This window comes from Phalacrocorax carbo, chromosome 1, assembly GCF_963921805.1.
Source record: "Phalacrocorax carbo chromosome 1, bPhaCar2.1, whole genome shotgun sequence".
Taxonomy (NCBI): Eukaryota; Metazoa; Chordata; class Aves; order Suliformes; family Phalacrocoracidae; genus Phalacrocorax; species Phalacrocorax carbo.
In genome coordinates, this window is record NC_087513.1 from 58,490,415 (window position 1) to 58,509,505 (window position 19,091).

Here is a 19,091-nt window from a genome sequence, read left to right on the forward strand (position 1 = left end):
GGCTTTTAGACTAAATTGTGAAGGAAACAAGTTTTATGTGAATGTGCTGTGACAATCCCTTCCCACGCGTGCTCACTTACAAACCAAGCAGTAATTTCAATTGCATTTAAAAGTTGGTAGAATTGTAATGCCAACACCTTCCTTTGTGAAAACTTTGTGAAGAACGGTGATGGGTTGTGGGGGGGGAGAGATGCACACGAGTGCCCCACGGAGGATGAGGTGATAAGGACTTGTGGATTACACACTTCACATGGAGTGGGTGGACGGATTGGTCTGACCGTGGTGTGTTCCCCCTCTTGCCCAGCAGGACCATGGCAGGCGACATGGCAAGGGGGGCTGTGGTTATAGCTGTGGGAGGCTGGGACGGGAAATGGCCGGGGGGCAGAAGGTACAAATCTCTGAGGAACTAGTTTTAGTTAGTTCCACCGCTGGTGGAGTGGCTTGTTTATTATGCTGTCTTGCAGGCAGGGAAGGGAGGGGGCTTTGATGCTTTCATGTGGTGCTGGCAGGAATGTGCAATCCGGGGTTTTAGAGACCTCCTGGGGAGGCGTGTGGGTCTTTCTCCAGCGGCTTCAGACTATTTGTAATGACAATAGGGCAGAACCGAGGCTCTATAAGGAGGTTGTCTGCTGTTTCTGAGGACTTCCTGGGTCTTAGCTCAACCTAAAGCTGGTAAGATGAGAGAAATGCAATGCAGGTTTGTGGGATGCAGGCAAGAACTGTATCTATCTCCTGCCTGTTCAGCAGACCCAGGTCTTGTAGCCTTGTAGATGCCTGGGGTGCAGCAGCCTGGTGTTTTAATGGTGCAGTCAGCACAAATATCTCTGGCACTTGTTTTGACCTTACGCAGGCCTGATTTGTTCCTATGACCTCTCGCTGTTTAATTGCAATCTTATTTTTGTGGTCGATGGCTGCATTTAAACACGTGTTGTACAATAGTATAAGAATATCCAATGCCTGAGACTGCTGGCAGTCTCTCACTTCATTTTTCCATTAATACATAAAGTTCTTGGCCCTTGTGCGTGGAATACAGGCAGCAGCAGCTTTTCCCTTATAAGCAGGGCTAGCGCTCCCGTCTGGGCCAAACTGAAGAATTCAGACCACTTACAGATACCTCGCTGGATAATTTTGCTCTCCACAGTAACACAATCTTTGTTAGAAGCCCCTTCAGAGTGGCTTGCCTTGCTTCTGTGTGCAACGAAATGGAAACAGTAACTTACTGTAAATGCCTCGTTTTGTCCCCACAGCCGGGTTGGGTGGTGTTTTGTTTTGAATCTTCCTCTCTTTGCAGAGCACTCTCCCAACTCTTTGGATGCAGCCTTCCAAATGAAGGGCAGGTCTTTCTTCCTTTCTCTTAAAATTTCGAAACAAAGCACGTACTGAAACTCCTCTCAAAACTATTCCAGAGAGGAGGTGTTCCTCTGTTGGGAGGGAAGGAGATTCTTTGATTAGTTCTCCCTTCCTTCCTGTTTTAACCCCTTTCTAGCTGTGACCATTGCCTGCACGGGGGTGCTTCATTCCTCCAGCATATTTGCCTAGGTTGGGGCATCAGCTATAGCCTGCCATACTGGACAGTTTGTCTAGGGTGGCTATTTCTGGTAGCTTAGGCAGGATTTCTCTCTTTTCATATACTCGGAGAGGTGTGACTACAGCTACCACGCTGGCATCTCGGGGCAATCATGTTTAGCAACAGTTAGCTTTGCAGGAACAGTGAGGAGGTTTGTATAATGGAAGTGGATTCCAAGGAGTCCTTGGCTAATGGTTGAGAAAACCTTTTATTTTAAGGCTTTTTATTTTTATGAATTGCACTCTGGTTATGGACAACCCATTCAGACTGGCTGTGGCCCATAAAGAGATGTCACTCAGTTACAGGGTGGATGTAAGAAGAAAAGCAAAGATGTGTTTTCTGTAGTGGAATGACATTGTGTTATAGCAGGAATCAGTCCTGTTACTTTTCGTATGTAATTGTTTAATTGGGATGTTGAAAGGTTAGCTTTGATTTTGTTTTGATATGTTTGCATGTTTTTGTAGGCAAGTGTGTAGCACTTGGGTGTCTAATTAGAAGAAAAATCCTGAAAAATCGTGATGTGTGTGGGAGAGGTGAATAAAGTTAAAGGCAAGGAAGGAAAAGTACCTCTCTGTTACATGGTAATTTATTCTGGTAAAAGTCAACAGTCATTACCTCTCCTTTTCCCTTTTAAAATATAAGTGAACAGCATTTTTGGAGACAGTCACCCTCTTTGTCTCCAGAACATGTGCTCAGCCACTAATGGGTTGTCCCAGTCCCTTATCAGAAGGAGACCTTCAGGGGTTGAAAATGGCTGGATTGGTTTCTGTCGCTCTTCTGATTCTTTGTACCTCTGAGGCAGCAGGGCAGCATTACCATGATGATGTGCTTCACATCATGGTCTTTCCATCCTCTTAAGAACAGAATTAAATCTCTGGCATACATCTGGAATATTTGTCTCCACTGGAGTGGATTCTTTCGCATCCGTGTGCTGATTTTTGGCACAAATAGGAGCTTCCAAGGAACGAAAATTCAGAGTGAGCCCTCAACGTGCACATTTCCCATTTGGGGATATTCTGGCTGCAGCTGGACTCGCTGACTGTATTTTCCCCATGTTGGTCTTACCAGGTGCAAATATTGCCCTGGATGCTCTTTCACCAGCACCACTTCTGAAGCAATGTGCTGGCTGTGAGGCAGAGGGTTTGGGCTTTCTCTCTCCCTTGTCATGCCACTTTGGGATGCCCCTGGTGGGCAGAGGGGGCTGCTGTGCCATGCAGACCGCCCTTGCAGCAATGAAGGGGGTTCGTTCCCTTGTATAGATGGCCTTTTGTTCCCCGTGGTTGCAGGAAGAGGAGCTTTCCAGGAGGGGGACGAAGAGGCCAGGCTTAATGGTCTTAAGAGTGGATTTATTTTTTTTTTTATTTTGGGAGGGAAGGCCTGGGAGTTGTTTCGTCTAACTGTTTCCAGATGGTCCTGCTGGAACACAAAGATTTCTAGTGTATTTGGGATGGCTGTGGCTGAGACCCCTATGCCTCCCCCTCAGCCCCCCCCCCCCCCCCCCCCGCGCTTCCTGTGCAGCTCCACAATCCTGCGGGCTTAATCAGAACCAGCCCTGGCTCCTGAGGCGCTCCTGAAGCCTGCCTTTTCTTCACCCCAAGCCCTGTGCTTCCTCCCTCCTCCAGGCATTTTAACCCCTTGCAATTACAGATCTGGCACTTCAGCCTGCCTGCCTTGTTTCTCTCCTTTCTCAGGCCAGCAGGCTGGCTGCGGGCACTTGCAGCGCCCCGGAGATGAAGCTGCATTTGGCTAGGCTGCTCAAAGATATGATGTCTTTGGGGAAAGGGAAGTTGGTTTGTAACGTGAACCTGGGAAAATAATTTCTGTAACTTATCTAGGGCGGTTTATGCAATCAGGCCAGTGTGTCCAGGGTACAGAAAAATTCTCTCACCTATTTGCCTGCAGCACTTGGTATACAGCATGATTTTGTCTGAATCATGTACTGTTGTGCCTCTATCTCCTTTTCATGCCCATTTCCGTAAAAGCAAGGCATGTTTAATTTTATATCACAGCCTCTTCACACCCAGCCAACAAATTAGTTTCAGCCTTCTCTTCTGCAGGTAATATAACAACTATAATTTTGTTCTGCAGAGTAGGAGTACTTTTCTTTTTAGCCTTTGAGCAACAGCCTCTGAATATCTACAAAACCAGCCAACAAGCTTGCGATCAACTGACTTCCCTTCTGGATCTGAGGTCTATCATCTCCCTTGTCCTGTTATTTTCTGTATTCTCCATCCTGTTTTTTGAGAGGGCAGAAGCAATGAAGCCATCCACTAAGGCAGAACTCTGTAGTCCTCTTTGCCTTTTGAAAGCTTGTAGCCATCATGTTTGAGCATGCCGGATTTTCGTGCCATAAGCATGTTGGCCTGTAATGAGTGGCTTAGCACGAATTACGTGTGAAATGCTTCCTCAGCCCTGTGTAACAATTACAGCCAAAGATGCCCCCAGCGCTGAATTTTAAAGCCTTGTTATGAGCCTTGTCCTGTTCGTGTTGAGTAAGAGTGGAAGTGAAGATGAGCTGCTGTTTTAAAATGCTTCTGCCTACTAAAAGAGGAGGGAAATCAATATTCTATGCTATTGACTTCTGTGCATGCAGAGTGACCTTGTATTTACTGGATCATAGACGTCACACTGTGCACAGTGTTCCCAGGGGCTTTAACTCACGCTGGATCTATTGTTGCCAGCGTAGGTCATAGACCAGCAGAGGCAGGCTGTATTTCCTTTATGCCCAGAGCAGTATTAGGTTGCTGCCATATGTAGTCCAAAAGACAGTCTGTGTTTTGCACATTTAAATTACACTAAATTAATGAAAACTCATCTCTTTGAGAAGCGGAAAACACCCCTTGGCTGATCTGGAAAATGAAAAAACCAGTTGGTGTAAAGCTTCTTCTGACCTCCAAAAAGCTACTTCAATTTTAAAATAAAATAAAAAATAGTCAGGGAAGAATCTGCACTGTTATAAAGAGTCTCTGTAAAATACTTCAAGTTTAGTTCTTCCATTTTAGCTGCAGAAGTGCTTTCTGTGTATGAAAGTCCCCCTTCTCTCTGCAAAATTAGACATCTATTTTAACTTCATATGGATGCTGTCAACTTAAAACTTGACTGTGCGTTGTAAACTCGTTGCATACTGAACTTTTTAACAGACCCTGACAGTTTAAATACCATCTTTCTGAGTGGTTTGGTCAGATGTATATTTGAGTGTATTCCGTTCTGCAGTTTCTGCTATACCAACCAGTTATTTTTCCTATAGTGTATTTATGGGGTTTCTTGGAACAGAAGGTTGGAGTTAAGAAAATATGTACTTCAAATACAGGAAATTGCACTGACACATTTGGGTGGCTTCAACGGGGCTCTGTTTGACAGGGACATGACCTCCCCCAAAGTTGCCCTGTTCTGTCTTGCTGGACTTGCCTAGCTAATTGCTCCAACATACTCAAACTCTGGTCAGGGCAGAAGGCTATTTTTATTAATCTGACATCACCTTCCTTTCTTGTCTTCACTGTGTCACTGGGCTTCCTACCAGGAGAGCCTCTGGCAAGCTTGGCCTCCCTCCGGCCGGGCCCCACCTAGGCTCCTGCCTGTTCATGATGGCTGAGAGGCGGGTCTGCAGGCCCTGTGGCAGGGGGTCATGGACAGTCTTGGGGTCCAGGGTACCGGGTCCAGCTTTGGAGAGCTGTGGCCTGGTGCCAGGGACAGGGACACCCCTGTGCTGGGGGACTGGAGTTGGTGAGAGGCCGGAGGTGGGCGAACCCCGGTGGCTGCCTCCCTTCTCAGGGGACCGGAGCCCTGTGAGGCGGTGGGGGCCCCACACAGGAGCTCTCCCATCCCATGTGTCCCGCGTTGTGCAGACTCCTGCTGAAAACATGATGTTTTTAGGAGAAGGGGAAACCTGGGGTGGGGGTGGAGGGGCCCTGCCGGAGGCCACCGTCGCTGTGACAACAGGGCCAGAATTCCAGGAAGGAAGAGGGCCCAGATGGGCCTCCATCCTGACCTCCGCCAGGCCCTGGAGCAGGGAACCCATGGGCGTTTCCCTGCTCCCGCCAGGGCAGCCACTGGCATGAGGCCCCCTGTGACCAGAGCATTGCGCTGGTGATGGCACCTCTGCTTTTCTGTCCCTCAAGAAGTGTCCTCAGTAATTCGGGCAGGCATGGGAAGCCGGGGCCCTCCCAGCCAGCATGTGTCTTCCCCACCATCAAGGACAGCATTGTGCAGTGTACTTGGTGCAGCGCCTTTTGTCAAAATCTTGGGCTTTTAATCCCCCCCAAAAAGGGATGGGTGAGGAGTAAAATGCAAGTCCTGTTACTTGTGTCCCTGTGAGCATAGGTTGTTGATGTCAGGACGCTTAACAAGGAAGCAAATAAATGGAAGTGGTTTGCTAGATGACGTCTGCGTGTCTGGAAACTGGCCAAAGCCGACAAGCAAGTTTAATTGAAAGTGAAGACAGCTGAAGGGAAGTGTCCCACACTATAGATTCAGTTATTGGAACTGCAGAGTGATTAGCGAGAGCTATATATCAAATTAGGGTAAGTATCGAGGGAGAAGGGTGACATTAAGATCCATTTAAAAACTACATTAGTTCAGTTTTTCATTAATAATTGGTAGTTCAGCCTCAGATGCTGCTTTTCCCATTAATTTTATCCACAGACAGTTTGGGGCAGGGAGATGGCACAGACGATTGAGAATGCAGACTGAACACATCAGATATGCTTGGACAAAGAAGCAGATATTTTCCTTTTGTTTATATGCAGTAATTTGTACAGGTAAAGTCTAATGAAGAATTACCTGTTTTCTTGGTAGCTGATAATAGGGTCAAGGCATTTGCAATTTCACTAGTGCTCTGCTGCAGTTAAAGTACTAAATGCCTTTTCAGGACTCCCCTTCTCCAAGCACAGGATTTCTGCTTTTCCTGCTATGCAAGAAGAAAAGAAGAAAAAAAAAAAAAAAAGTGAAACCAACGGGCTGTGGTGAACAGTGCTGGGATTTGTGTCTGGCTGGTGAGCTTTACTTTTTTGCAACCATCACTTTCAGATTGATAGCTTGGTTGCCAGTGTTTTCAGCCCTTTTCTTTGGTAAATGTCTTTGTGCTAGAAAAGTGCCTTCTGTTTGTCTAGCACAAGCCTCTGATAATAAACGTGTAACTCATGCTATCTCACCACTTTAAAATCCCATTTTGCTTTCAGGAGGAACAAGTAATTTCTTGTTGCCTTCATTTCATTGCTCTGTGTAGTCCAGGGGTTTCTGACTTTCTGGAGCTGGGGCTCTCCCTTGCCACTTCTGTCCAAGCCACGAGACTGCTGTGCTGCTGGTAGCGCTCAGGGGCAGCCACAGCAGAGGCAGATGAGCTGTTCTCGTGTTGGCTTTGCTGCTCTTGCTCAGAGCCAGGCAGTGGTTGTGAAACTCAAAAGAATTGCATTAGCTTCACTCCCCTTTTGCCAGCATTGTTAGGAAAGCAGGCATGCCGCAGACTCAGGGAAGAGAGATTGCCTGGTCGTGTTTCTGAGGTTATCTTTGCAACCAAAAGTAGTCAACACTTCAAATTGAAGCTTGGATTCAGCAGGAATTGATTCTCCATCTGGGGAAATATGCATGGACTCACTAGGCTAACAGTTCATACCAGCAGAATTTTAATCTGCAGGCTTTAGGTTTAGATTGGCTGTCAAGAAACAATTGCTAATCAGGCGTCACTGATTGTTGTGCCTGGCAAAATGGTGAGTCTGTGATTTAAAATTCATTTGTTCTGGGGTCAAGTTAGGTCAAAGAATTATTGTCTCTTTAAGCTAAAATTAGTTTTATTTTTAAGAAAAGGGTGAGAGGCCTTTCAGACCTTCCATTATGTTTACAGCTGTGATATTTTCTCCAGAGGACTGACTCTACTGCAGTCCACTGTGGCCTTTCATAAGTTAATAGCACCTGCGGAGCTGATCACTTCTTACTGGTGTTTGGTTTATAGACAGCAACTCATGTTAAAATTTATCAAGTTGAAAGGTGTCAAAAACCCAGCAGCCCCAAAGCCTGGCTGTACTGCTAGTGCAGGAGCATCTCCTTGCTTTTGAGTTTTCTGCAAATGGCTGTACTGTGTTTAGCTTGTGACCCAAGACTGTACCCGTGGCTTGCAGTTTGTGGCAGACCTTAAATGTTAGTGGAAAAGAACTTGTGTTAGCAAGGTTGGGAAATTAAAGAAGTGGGAAAATTTGAAGTAAAGGGAGGGGGTAAAGGCTTAGTGGATTTGACTGAGTTGTGACTTTCATACTGTTGAATCCAGTTGGCTGGCACAGAGTCTACTACTGGGGTACAACCACAGTGCTCATACATCCTACAGAAGTGTGGAAGCACATGTGTGAGATCGTTGGTACAGTTTGAATAAAATCACAATATGTGTTGTAGAAAGCTGACGTACTGTATTAGCTTCCAGTTTTTTTCTTCCTGCTCTGAAGCAGATTGCAAGTACCTGAGAAATGCCTTTCAGTAGTAAACAAAGTAATGAAACATCCCAGTGGCAGTTTGATTTGATTTTGCAGGCTAGCACTGCCTAACTCAATTTCTTTACGAATGTCTAGTTGCATGTTGATATTGAAAGACAGATGTAATTGGCAGGAGGGAGCCGTGAGAGAGATGGAGTTATCTGGGGGTTCCCTCTCCCACCAGGCTGCTGCCAGGAGGCAGAGTCCCTCTGTGTTTGTGAGCAGGGTATTTATCCGTGTTAAATCTTCCCCCTCTGTCTTCCCATTTCCATTTTGTGAGATTGGTTTTGTGCATGTGCAGGCAGAGAGGAGATTGAGCTGTATCCTTGGCCTCTGCTGCCTTAGATTGCCTGCTAACTAAGGTTTTCTGTCTGGATGTTGCTGGACCGTCCTGTTCCAGTCACAGGAGTTTAACGCTTTCACTTCTTGCTCTGTTTAGTTTTCAACAAAAGCAAACTCCATATGGAATAATCATGCAACAGGCCCTGGATTCACCATTAGTGACCTGTAAAATTGGCAGCACTGGAGATTATTGGCGGGAGACGGTTTCCCTAGGCGCTTCCTGCCTTCTCTTGGAGAGTTAAGTTCAATTAAAGCAATGATACGCACAGCGGGGATTTTGCAAGGAGTTCAGTACTTGGTGGCAGCGTTGCTGTATGAAAGGCAGAGATATCTTTGGCCTTTTTGTGACCTTAATGCTCCAGCTGCTACTCTTTCTAACCTCTACTTTCTCCAAACTCTTGCTTTCCTAATGTAATCTTCTTTCATGTCGTCTTTTACCTTCTGATGCAACCATATCCCTCAAATGTTTTAATCTGCGATTTGTGGGGTTTGTCTTCCAAAAAACAAAGCGGAGATTACCACCTGTGGGGTTTTTTCCCCCCTCTTCCACTCAATTTTTCTTCTTTATTTCTGACCTCTTACATACTGTGGGCTGCCCTCAGGTCTCTGTGAAAAGGAAGAGAAAGACAATTACACACTCATGATTTGCTTCTGCTTATGAAACCCTTCTGTTTCTAGAGGTGGTTTCTGGGCATCCAGGTCCTTTGACTTCAGAATGGAAATCCCATGAAGTTTTTTTTTTGTCTCTTCTGCCACAACCTCGCAGTGACCGTCCCTTTGGTTAGCCCCTGATGTGAAGAACATCATCCTGAGGATAACAGTTCTTTTTTCCTTTCTTCGTTATAACTTTCTGCTTGTATTCACTGTCCTTATCTTTAGTATCTGCAGTGGTAACTTTTCCGTTCATTCCTTATTCTCTGTGTGGAAATCTTCCTGGTTTCCAAGGTGTCCAGAAAGACTGGCATACAAGTATGTTTGAGGTACTGACCTTGCAGGTGGGCGTACAAGTACTGTTAAAAGTGTACCTGGAATGGCCTTTCAGGAAAAGGCCATATCTCCTGATACAAGGTGGACATTTATTGCACTTACCTAAATTGGTAAGCTGTAGTGTGTGGGAGAAACATCAATCAAAATACTTTTTTTTATAACATGTTCTTACATTGGGGTAAAGTACCAGCTGTCCGTTTTCATTGTGATGTTGCTTGGGTTTTAATTAAGTTCATAGTTAAAACCCAAAAGCTTGGTGGTACTGTAGTACCACTTGGTGTACAGTACAGTGGTACTGTAGCAGTTAGTACCACTTGTTTCTTCCAACTTCTGTGTCTTTCCTTCTGTTTCTGTATTATTTCTGGGGTTTTGCGCTTTACCTGCTTGCTGGCTATTAGTATGTGAGAAGAATGTACTCACAGGGTGGTCAACCTAATTAATTACTGTTAATCCCCAAAACTGGCTGCCAGAAGTTTTGTTGTCCTTGAAGCTGTCATACTGGGCGTGTTCCTGTAGCTTTAGCATGGGAGCCTGAGGAGAGGCTGGATGTTTCCTGGCAAGTTTCCATGGAGAATTCCCTGGGCAGGTTTGAGGTAAAGAGGAAGAGAGGGAGGATGAATATGAACTTAAAATAGCATTGCTAGTCCCTGTATTGAATTATTAGCACCTTGCTTTTTAGCAGAAGTTGTGTTAAAGTATTCTTGTGTAAATTGTGAAATTGTGCCAGCGGCCACACACGGCCTGTGTGGAGCAGAAGACACCTCTCTGGTAGGAGCTGGCCTGTTTAACCCAAATATCCCAGGACAAAACCCCAAACATCTGAACAAAAACTATTCCTGATAGCGATCGTACATCTTGGTGAGCTTCATGCCCAGAATATCTTTGCTTTTGACACTTTGGGATTGTTTTGCTGTGTTTTGTCAGGGTCTTCCCCTTGAGCCTCTTCCCCCTGCCCCTTACCCAAGAGCTGCTGGAGAAAGTGCAGGGCTGGCTTAGGAGTTCCCCATCACAAGTCATAACAAGAGATAGGAGCAGACTTAAAAACTGATTGTGGGGGGCAACTGCCTTCTTTCTTCCTCCTAACATTCTGCCAGCAGTTGCTCCTGAAACCACAGGGGTACCAGGGTAGAATTGATGCAGGCTTAGTCTAGTTTAGTTTATCTTCCACCCAGAGAGAAAGATGCATGTGTGGGGTGCGTGTGAGTGCCCTCTCCCAATTTCAGACAGGAGGTGTTGGGGGAGAGTAACAGAAAATAAGAAACAGAAATAAACATTTAGGAAGTATTGTGAAGGATGTTATCTTAATCCCCACTGCACTGCTAGAATAGAGACACATCTGGGAATTTCATGGAGAAATTCCAGAAGTGTTGGAGGTTCATATATTCCCGCAGAGCGGCGTGATGGGGCTGCCAATAACGCAAAAAGTGTAGACTCTGAGTCCCTTCTGGGGTGAAGGAAGAAAGTCTAGAGGTTTGATATCCCGTTGGGAGTGTGTGAGGTATTGCTCAGGGCTTACTGGGGTGTTTGAAGTTACAATAACTGCTTTTTAAGTTCATGTTAAGCTATTAGTATACTTATGAAAAGGAGAAGATTGACACTTCTATGGCTTATGTTTAGGGAAACATTTCTTGAAAATGGGCAAGGTGGGCAGAAGCTTCTGTAATTTTGTGTTCTGTTTTGTTCAGTTTTCATTATGGTAAATGAAGTTTGCATGTGAATTCTTTGGAAAAGTACAAGAATTATACACAACTGAAATTAGAGGGTAAGGTAGGATTAGTTTATGTTTATTTTATGGCTTTGATATTTTTTTTCTTTCTGCACAATTTGGCATATGGAGTTGGAAATGAATTTTAGGTATATAGGCTTACATGGAAAATAGGAAGTTAGCAGAATACTTTAATCTTAGCTCATTCTTCCCTCATTTCAGGCAGGTTCTTGGTTTTGGCTGAGTTAAGACAGACATATAATTCTTTGGTTTCTATTCCCACTACATTCACTCTTTGTTTTCTTGTCTTGCAGAATGAGCCTCTGACTTCAGGTTATCATGGATACCCAGCAAGAGACAATCAAGTAAGAGTCTGATTGCAGTAAATGTGTGTGTGCACGTCTCCGTACACTTACGGATGTTTTGTCCGACAGCTTCCTGACTGTCTTATTATGGAGTGGAAATTGTTTTGTTCTGTTGTGGAATGCTTGTGGAGATGTATGTGGTAAATGGAATGGTTTTTATGGCCTCCAGCAGTATGTGGCAATGTGCCTGGCAAGGGGTTAAACATGAATCACGTTACCAATGGCTCAGGAAATTCTTTATTCTTAAAAAAGTAACTTAAAATCCCTGTCCTAACTCCCACAATATCTCCTCAGTGTTACTGAATGTAGATGTTCAGTGCCAGTGTATGCTTGTCCCTGTTTTATACTTGTTGCTGTAATTCTAGCATCTGGGAACAAAACAACACTGAGTTTTTGTGAGAGTCTGCTTCGTTGGTAGAGCAGGGAATGAGGTGTCCCACTGGGTTGTTTCTAGTATCTGTGAACTTGTTATACCTTCCTTTCAAGTAGAGCAGGGCCCCTGCCCTATACTCTTATTCAGGATGTTCTCCTCCTACAGCAGTAAAAATTACAGTTTCAGTGCATTGCATCTGTAAGCATTCTCTTGCCTCCTAGCAGAAGACGGAGAAATCCCAGTTGATGAATTTGCATGATGGAAGGAGGAGATGCTTTGGAACAAATGAAATTTAATGGGTTGTAAGATACAACCGTCACACATTAAATCTCCCTTCTTAGAATGGAGTTTTTTTCGGTGTTCTGCAGTGCTACTGCAAAGCAGAGTATGAACCAATGTAACAGGAAATTAATATGCACGGAAAATCAATAATGCAGCACATTTCAGTAATGAGCAAATAACAAAACAATCAAATTCTTTAATACGCACAGGTACTGCTATATAAAGAAAGTAATTTTCATCGTATCTTCATGAGGCCTGGGTATATGCAGCAGCAGCTTAACAGGAGATGTGTTTATGAAGGAAGTGCAGCATAGTGCAGCCTCAGCAATTGAAGCAATTCTTTGGTGCTTGTAATGTGTGTATGAATTTCCATAAAGGAGGAAATTATTCAGAATGTCTACTGGGAGATATTAAACTGTTAACCCGCACAAATAAATATTACGCCTTGGGATGCTGTGGGAGTTGTGTTCCTGCTCTACCCAGGCTAAGTAAGGTATGCTAGGTTGAGAGGCAGAGCCAGTCCGAGATCCTTAAAGCAGTTCATATCTGCTTTTGTTTTCCATTCTGGTGGCACGCTCTGCACCCTATTTTGCAGTTTGCTGTACCCATTTAGGGGTGTTTTTGGGTCATCTTGGTGTTTCATTTTGGTGACTACCAGTATGTCCCGCTTCACAGGTTTCCTCTTTCTCATCCCTTAATAACTCTTCTGATTTGAAAGTCCAGAACTGCTGTTGCTGGCAGGTCACCAGATCAGCGGAGATGGGCAGGGAAAGCTGTGCAGCAGCCAGTGTGTGAATTGAGAATTATAGCCTGGGCAGACCTGGAGGGCTCTCTGTGGGTGAGCATGGGAAGTAATGTATACTAGCCAGTGTGCATATGTATTTCAGATGGCAAAGAGGTTTATGGAAATTTCTTAGTGGACAAACAGCTTCAGTTCAACTTGTGTGTTTTAATTTTAGCAAATACTTGTAAAAATCTTTTTTTGGCTTTGTTTTTTTTCTTCTCTGCTCTTGGTAACATCTTGATCTGTGGTGTTTGTCCTTCTGCCTTGCTTTTGGCCATGAAGCAGCTTAAATTCAGGTCTGGTTTTCACTAATGAGGTTTCAAGGCTTTTAGCTAATCTGATTGGGAGCTTCTAACATGATACCAGCTGAGAAAGAAATCCTCTGTTGCCACAGACTGTGGCTGGTGTGGGAGAGCAGCAATGGCTGATCCATCACCTGCCTTTCTGCACTGGGGAAGGAGAAAGGAAGTGGTGTGGGAGTATGCGTAGCGATCCTGACCCTGTAAGAAAGTAATTATGAGATTTAGGAGCAATTGTGTCATATTTTCTCAGATTAGGAGCTGGATTTAAGCAAGCTGGTGAATGTAAGTTTTTGTACCTTGCTCTTTACCGTTGCATTTCTTTATTGTAAATACTTACACTGTGCTTTTTACCACAATGTTTTCCTTAGTGGAAGTAGCAAAGCTGAGCTTTATTTTCAGGGCATCTCGTCGTGTGATCACAATAGTCCTGCTAGAAATTCTGTAGATATAACTTGCCCTTTTTTTCACCTTAGGTAGCATCCTACTCCTTCACTTGTTTGTATGCCCTTTTCACTCCTTCAAGCTCTAAATGTCATTAATTGCTGGCTGCGAACCTTTCACGATGCTGTTTTTACACCCTCTAGTGGTTAAATCGTACCCAGATGTTCCAGATTATTGCAGTTTTTCTTCCTGCCGGTTAAAATATGTGATTGGTTTAAGTCTTTGCTTTGGCCATTTGGGAATGCATAGGTCTACAGTACGAAGTTTATTTTGTATCCTTTCCCAAATATTTAAGCATTCTGTCATCATCATGGGTAGGCAGCAGCACTGGGGCAAATGAGATGGGTTCATGTTGAGGCTGTGTTCCTCTTAATTCTAGTGTTGTGTGATTGCTTTATGGTAACCCAGAGCTTTGCGTTGTTGTGCAGCCCCCATGTTCCTCACCTGCCCTGCCAGAGCATTGCCTTACTGGACTCTTTGTGGTGCGAGGGCCGGGGAGCATGTGTGCTAAATCATAATGGTGTAAGTTTGCCTAAAAAGAGAAGGCTTTCTGTTGCTGAAGTGTTGCACTACTGGCACTATATTACAGCCGTGTAAGGAGATGGAGAGCTCTCTGGGACTCTTCTCAAAAATTCAAGGTTTGCTCTGTGGATGCCTAATGCACGTACAGGAATGGCAGGATGCCCCTCCTTTTTTCCAGAGCTATGCTGATGACAGGAATGAATCCCTCAAAAAAAGGAAAATATTGGAAGTGTTAGTGTAACATTGTTAACCAAGATGAGAACCAAGTCTTTTGGTGAGGAGAGCTTATTCCCTAGGGACTATTCAGTTCTTTATCCCTCTGTTGGGCCTGCCAACAAAATGGTGTTTCTTGTTTTGTAACATCAGTGCCTGCCTAAAATGCAGTGAACCAAGACTTCCTTGCTTCAGTTCCCAAGCTGTGACAAACAGCTCTGAGCTACTATGAGTTGGTCTCAACATGGAAAATGACTGGTACAGCTATACTGATACAACATTTACACATAGACAAACTCATCAAGAATAAATCCTCTGCTTCTAGAAAGCTATTCCGTGCTAACTGTGCCAGCTTGTTTTATATATAGCCAAGGCCTATGTCATATTGCTCTAGTGCTTTTCATGTTGAAGTATATTAGACATGATACCTGAAATTTGTTTGAATGCTGAATACTGGCACTTCTATGGCAGAATCTGGCAGCTGCACAGAATAATTTTGTTCCCCAACAGGAGACAAAATGAGCAAGAACACCTTGTTTAGCTGCCACTGAAGGGAAGAGAGGAGGAGAAAACAGTTTATGGAAGCTGGAGGTAATTGCACACGCCAGAACTGGGTCAGGATATTAGAGCTATTATACCTCTCCTGTTACAGAAAGAGATCATCAGCTATTACCATGGGTTAGAATGTTGGTCTGAAGCTTCTTTTAAAAGCTTATACTTCTATGAGTACAACTCTTAAATCAACCTGGGCCATTGGCTCGGCACTAACGTGGTGGAAACATCATTATCTGTAACAAGTGACATTGTCTTCAACAGCTTAATTTTGGTGGCTGGTTTTCCATGTGAGCACTGACCAGACCTGACCTGTTGTTCTCATGTATGTAGATGAGACTGCAGCCCAAGGTAGCGTGGGTGCCCATGGCAACTGCTAGGAGCAGCTTTGTCACTGTCCCCTTGGCTTGAGTTCAAGCTTAAGGTGAAATGCTGTTAAATCCTCTCCAATTTTCAGCCTATTCCCCATGGTCTTTACTCACTTGCTGCTCTGGAGTATCTGTTGGGGCATTCATTGTAGATTGCAGGTGACTGCGTGCACTCCCCTCTCCGGGGCCACAAGCTGGTCTGGGTGAATGACGGTCACGGCAGTCTGTGAGAACAGGAAGCTTCTCCTGTTGATTTTTTTTGTCCAGTTTGTTTTCTTTGCCCAGTCCCTCCTGACGTGGGGAGTTTGACAAGGAAGCCCTTCATCCTGAGATGTGAAGGGCGGGCGTGAGCTCCCATGGGGAGGCAGGACAGCAGGTCACTGGGCTTCCTGTTGGAGCTGGCGGCTCCTGTTAGTGGTCCCTCTGCAGTGAGCAGCAGGGATCTTGGCAGAGAGTTCAGAGGGGGAAGCCTCTGTCCTCTAGTCTGTGTGGTCTGAGGCTCTCTCACCTACCTTCCTCTTCTCTGTCATGGGGATGAAGTGTGAATTTGGAGATCCTGCCACAACTTGATTGCCAGCTGCATGGTTCAGTAGGATTAGAATATCCACAAAAATATCTTGGTTGAGTACTGACAGACTGAGATGCTCTTGTCATAAAACAAATAAAAAGTGACATTCTGGAGGAAAATGGTTTTGCCACTTTTTTTTTTTGTACCTTGGTAGCACCAGCCAGTCTCTCCAGCGCTCTAGTTTGTTAGTCTCAGAACAAAGACTCCCTGTCTCAAGAGCTTATATCTGCAAGTAGTGTTCCTAAAAGCATTTTGGTTTTTGTTTTCCTGCTTGTAACTGACCATGAAAATACACCGTCTAGTGTGTATGCTCACTGGCTTGGTAACTGGTGGAATTGTGGCGGTAGAAGTCTTAAGTTATTCAGGAGCTAGAAAGGAGGGTTGTTTGTGGGTTTTTGGTTTGTTTGTTGCTTACACTTTGGTCTGAGTGTAGTTAATACAAGTGCTTAACCTGAAGGATGTTCTGGAAAGACCTGAAATGAAGTTTGAGCACCTCACTCCTTAAGTGAATAGTCAGGACAAAGATGATGAAGCACCTGCGATCCTCTGTATAAAATGAAGACGACCAGGCTTGGTGTTCCTGGTGCTTCTGAGGAGTGCCTCTTTGCTTGAAAGCAAACAACCCAGAATTTGGGGTAGGACCAAGCTAATGAGGGGAAACTATTCTAAACATCTTCCTTATGTTTAAAGCGAGGTGAATTAGGGTTAAGACTGCCAAATCTACCGCTTCCTGGCTTCCACGGCCTCTCTTAAGGCAAGCAGTGAAATATTTTCACTCTGTACTAGACAGGACCGAAGGGATGTTCTGTTACTGACTGAACTGCAACATTCCATGGCAAATAGCAAGCTTCACTTTAGAGAATATGGTCTGGCCGAAAATGTCCAACATATTCAGGAGGTGGGAAGCATTTGTGAGGCAGTTGCACGCAGAGGACTTCAAAGGTGTGTAGTGGTATAACTGCTGGGGGCTTACCATTTAGCACCTAAGCTGTAAAGGGTGTGGGACAGTTAAGGTGTGCTACGGAAAGGCAATTGCTGCTGCAAGAGCAGAGGAGTTCCTGAGACATCCTTTACTGGAGTGCATCCAGCTCTATAACTCTCAGCACATTCAGAAAGTAAAACAGTGTTGATAGAGTGGAGAGAGTTGGGTTAAAAGTAATGTAATTCATGATACCTGGGAAGGAAAGAAAACAGAGAGCAGATTATTTAGCTAAAAATTGAAGGAGGAGTTGGTGACGGACAGAAGTTCAAGCACATCCACAATCATGGATGAGTTGGAAGTGGAAGGATGAGATCTACCAAGACTAATCTAGTAATACTTCTCCCCCAAATCCAGGACTGTCTTGGTAAGACAGTTGGTTGATCACTTGAAGTGCTAAGAAGTGGTTCCTTATTTTCTCAAGCCCCAATTACACCCCAAAGAAACTGCAGGAAAGATTCAGGAATTAGGATTAGGAAAAATTGTAATGCAGACACCACTAAATAACTGAGCTTGTTATAAACCTGCTTTCTGAAATTTCACTCTAAACCAAGTTGCTGTGTTTATATTGGCCACATTCCCCCAAATCTCCCATTTCGTTTCTGTTTAGCTGATTCCCTACCATCAAAATCCTTAAATAATAGAGGAAGCATGGTGTCTTGCAGTTGACACAAGTCTGGCAAACAGATCGCTCTGGCCTTATATTTATTTCCCTTTTCCCTCACATCTGCCATCTCTCTAGCCTCCCTGAATACAGGGCAGGGAATCCTTTCCTTATAGAACCTCTAATACCTTTCCTAAACACCTCTGGCAAGCTCCATACCAAAGCGTGCCTCGCTGTTACTCGGTAACAAGAGAAAAAATAATCGCGTGGAGAAAAGTTGTACGAGAAGTAGTAGTTAAGGAGGACTGCATCTAATTCAAATACATGGGAAGACATCCTGACAATAAGGTCCTTCAGTCCTGTGAAGAGCTTCTCAAGGGAAGTAACGATTACCTTGCTGATGAATAGTCCAGCCAAAGCTCTGGGGTTGTAAGGCGTTGGCAGGAAATGGGCTGGATGATGTAATACAAATTCCTTTCATGTTTGAGTCCTCTGATTTGAGCAATTCCTCATCTCTGCTTGGGGTTAAAGAGAGGAGATGTGAGTCATCCTTCTTGGGAGAGGACCAGGAGACTGCTGTTTTTCCTGTGATGTACTTTTTGACGGTTGAAGTGTTACCTGATGTCTGCAAGAGTCTTGGAGACTCCCAAGCCCCTCAGTTATTTTGGCAAGGAGGACAGCATCTTATTTAGATTTTCCCTTCCGAAATTATAGGAGCACTGGGGAGTGTGGCATGTGTGTTAGTAGTAGTATGTAAAATGATCAGTTGGAGGACCAAAACCAAACGGTGTAGAGAAAACAGCCTGTTGATTGATGTTTTATCCTATCGAGGACATGAAAGTGGCTGTTCTGGGTCAGAGAGAAGGTCTCTGTCTTCCAGTGTTCTGTCTTTGACAGCGTCTAATAGCAAGTACTTAAAGTGGAGGGAGCAGCGCCAAGATTCGGCGATACTTGTCCTCCATACTTTTGAAGCAATCAACGGCTTTGGGGTTTCCTGGCCATAGTTTTTTTTTTTTTTTTTAGATTTTTTTTTAAAGTCACCTGTGATAGCCTTTTCTTTACTGAATTTGTCTAAATGTTTTTTTTTTTTTTAGCCCGTCTAAATCTTTGGCATCCGCAACATCCTGTGGCAACAAATCTTCTGCTTTAGGTCTGCTTTATGGGGGAAAATGTTCCTTTGTGCACAGCTAACTTGAAACTGAAGTGGTTTTCAAGCTCTGAGGTGAGGGGGGCTTGGGGTCCTCAGCTTGCACAGCTGGACTGTCATTGCATGGGTGAGGATTTTCTCCTGAACCGGAACTAAAAAACCCAAACCAAACAGAAGAAATTTTACAGTAGTTTTTTTGTGCATTTAGTATATTTTTTTTTTCCTGAAGGATTATAATACCTTTGCAGAAGTTATTTCTAGATACCCGTAAATGCTCGCTGCGTGTTGCTGAGGGGCACGCTCAGCTTTCGAGATGCGCTGCTGCAACATGGCGGGGGGTTCAGCTCCTCGGTTTTGGCTTTTGCGCCCTGGCCTGGTGCGCCCGGGAGGGCCCGGGGAGGAGGAGGAGGGGCGGGGTGCAGGGAGTAAGTGTGGGAGCCCGGCCGGGGCAGGGCGGGAGCTGCCGGGCAGCGGGGCCCGGGGCCGCTCTGGCGGCGGGCTGCCAGGAGAGGGCAGCCGGCGCTCGGCCAGC

The 19,091-nt window shown here is 44.8% G+C and overlaps 1 protein-coding gene across 15 annotated transcripts in view; it reads left to right on the plus strand.

The window, feature by feature from the left end:
* RBFOX2 (RNA binding fox-1 homolog 2) overlaps positions 1 to 19,091 on the plus strand; it is a 174,315-nt gene that overhangs the window by 24,945 nt on the left and 130,279 nt on the right. For all 15 annotated transcript variants that reach the window (XR_010373506.1, XR_010373503.1, XR_010373512.1 and 12 more), the window contains exon 2: positions 11,374 to 11,424. Coding sequence is in view for 11 of the 15 variants with exons in the window: in XM_064455532.1 (XP_064311602.1) it covers positions 11,374 to 11,424 (51 nt within the window). In the remaining 4 variants the exon portion in view is untranslated. The remainder of the gene's footprint in view (positions 1 to 11,373; positions 11,425 to 19,091) is intronic.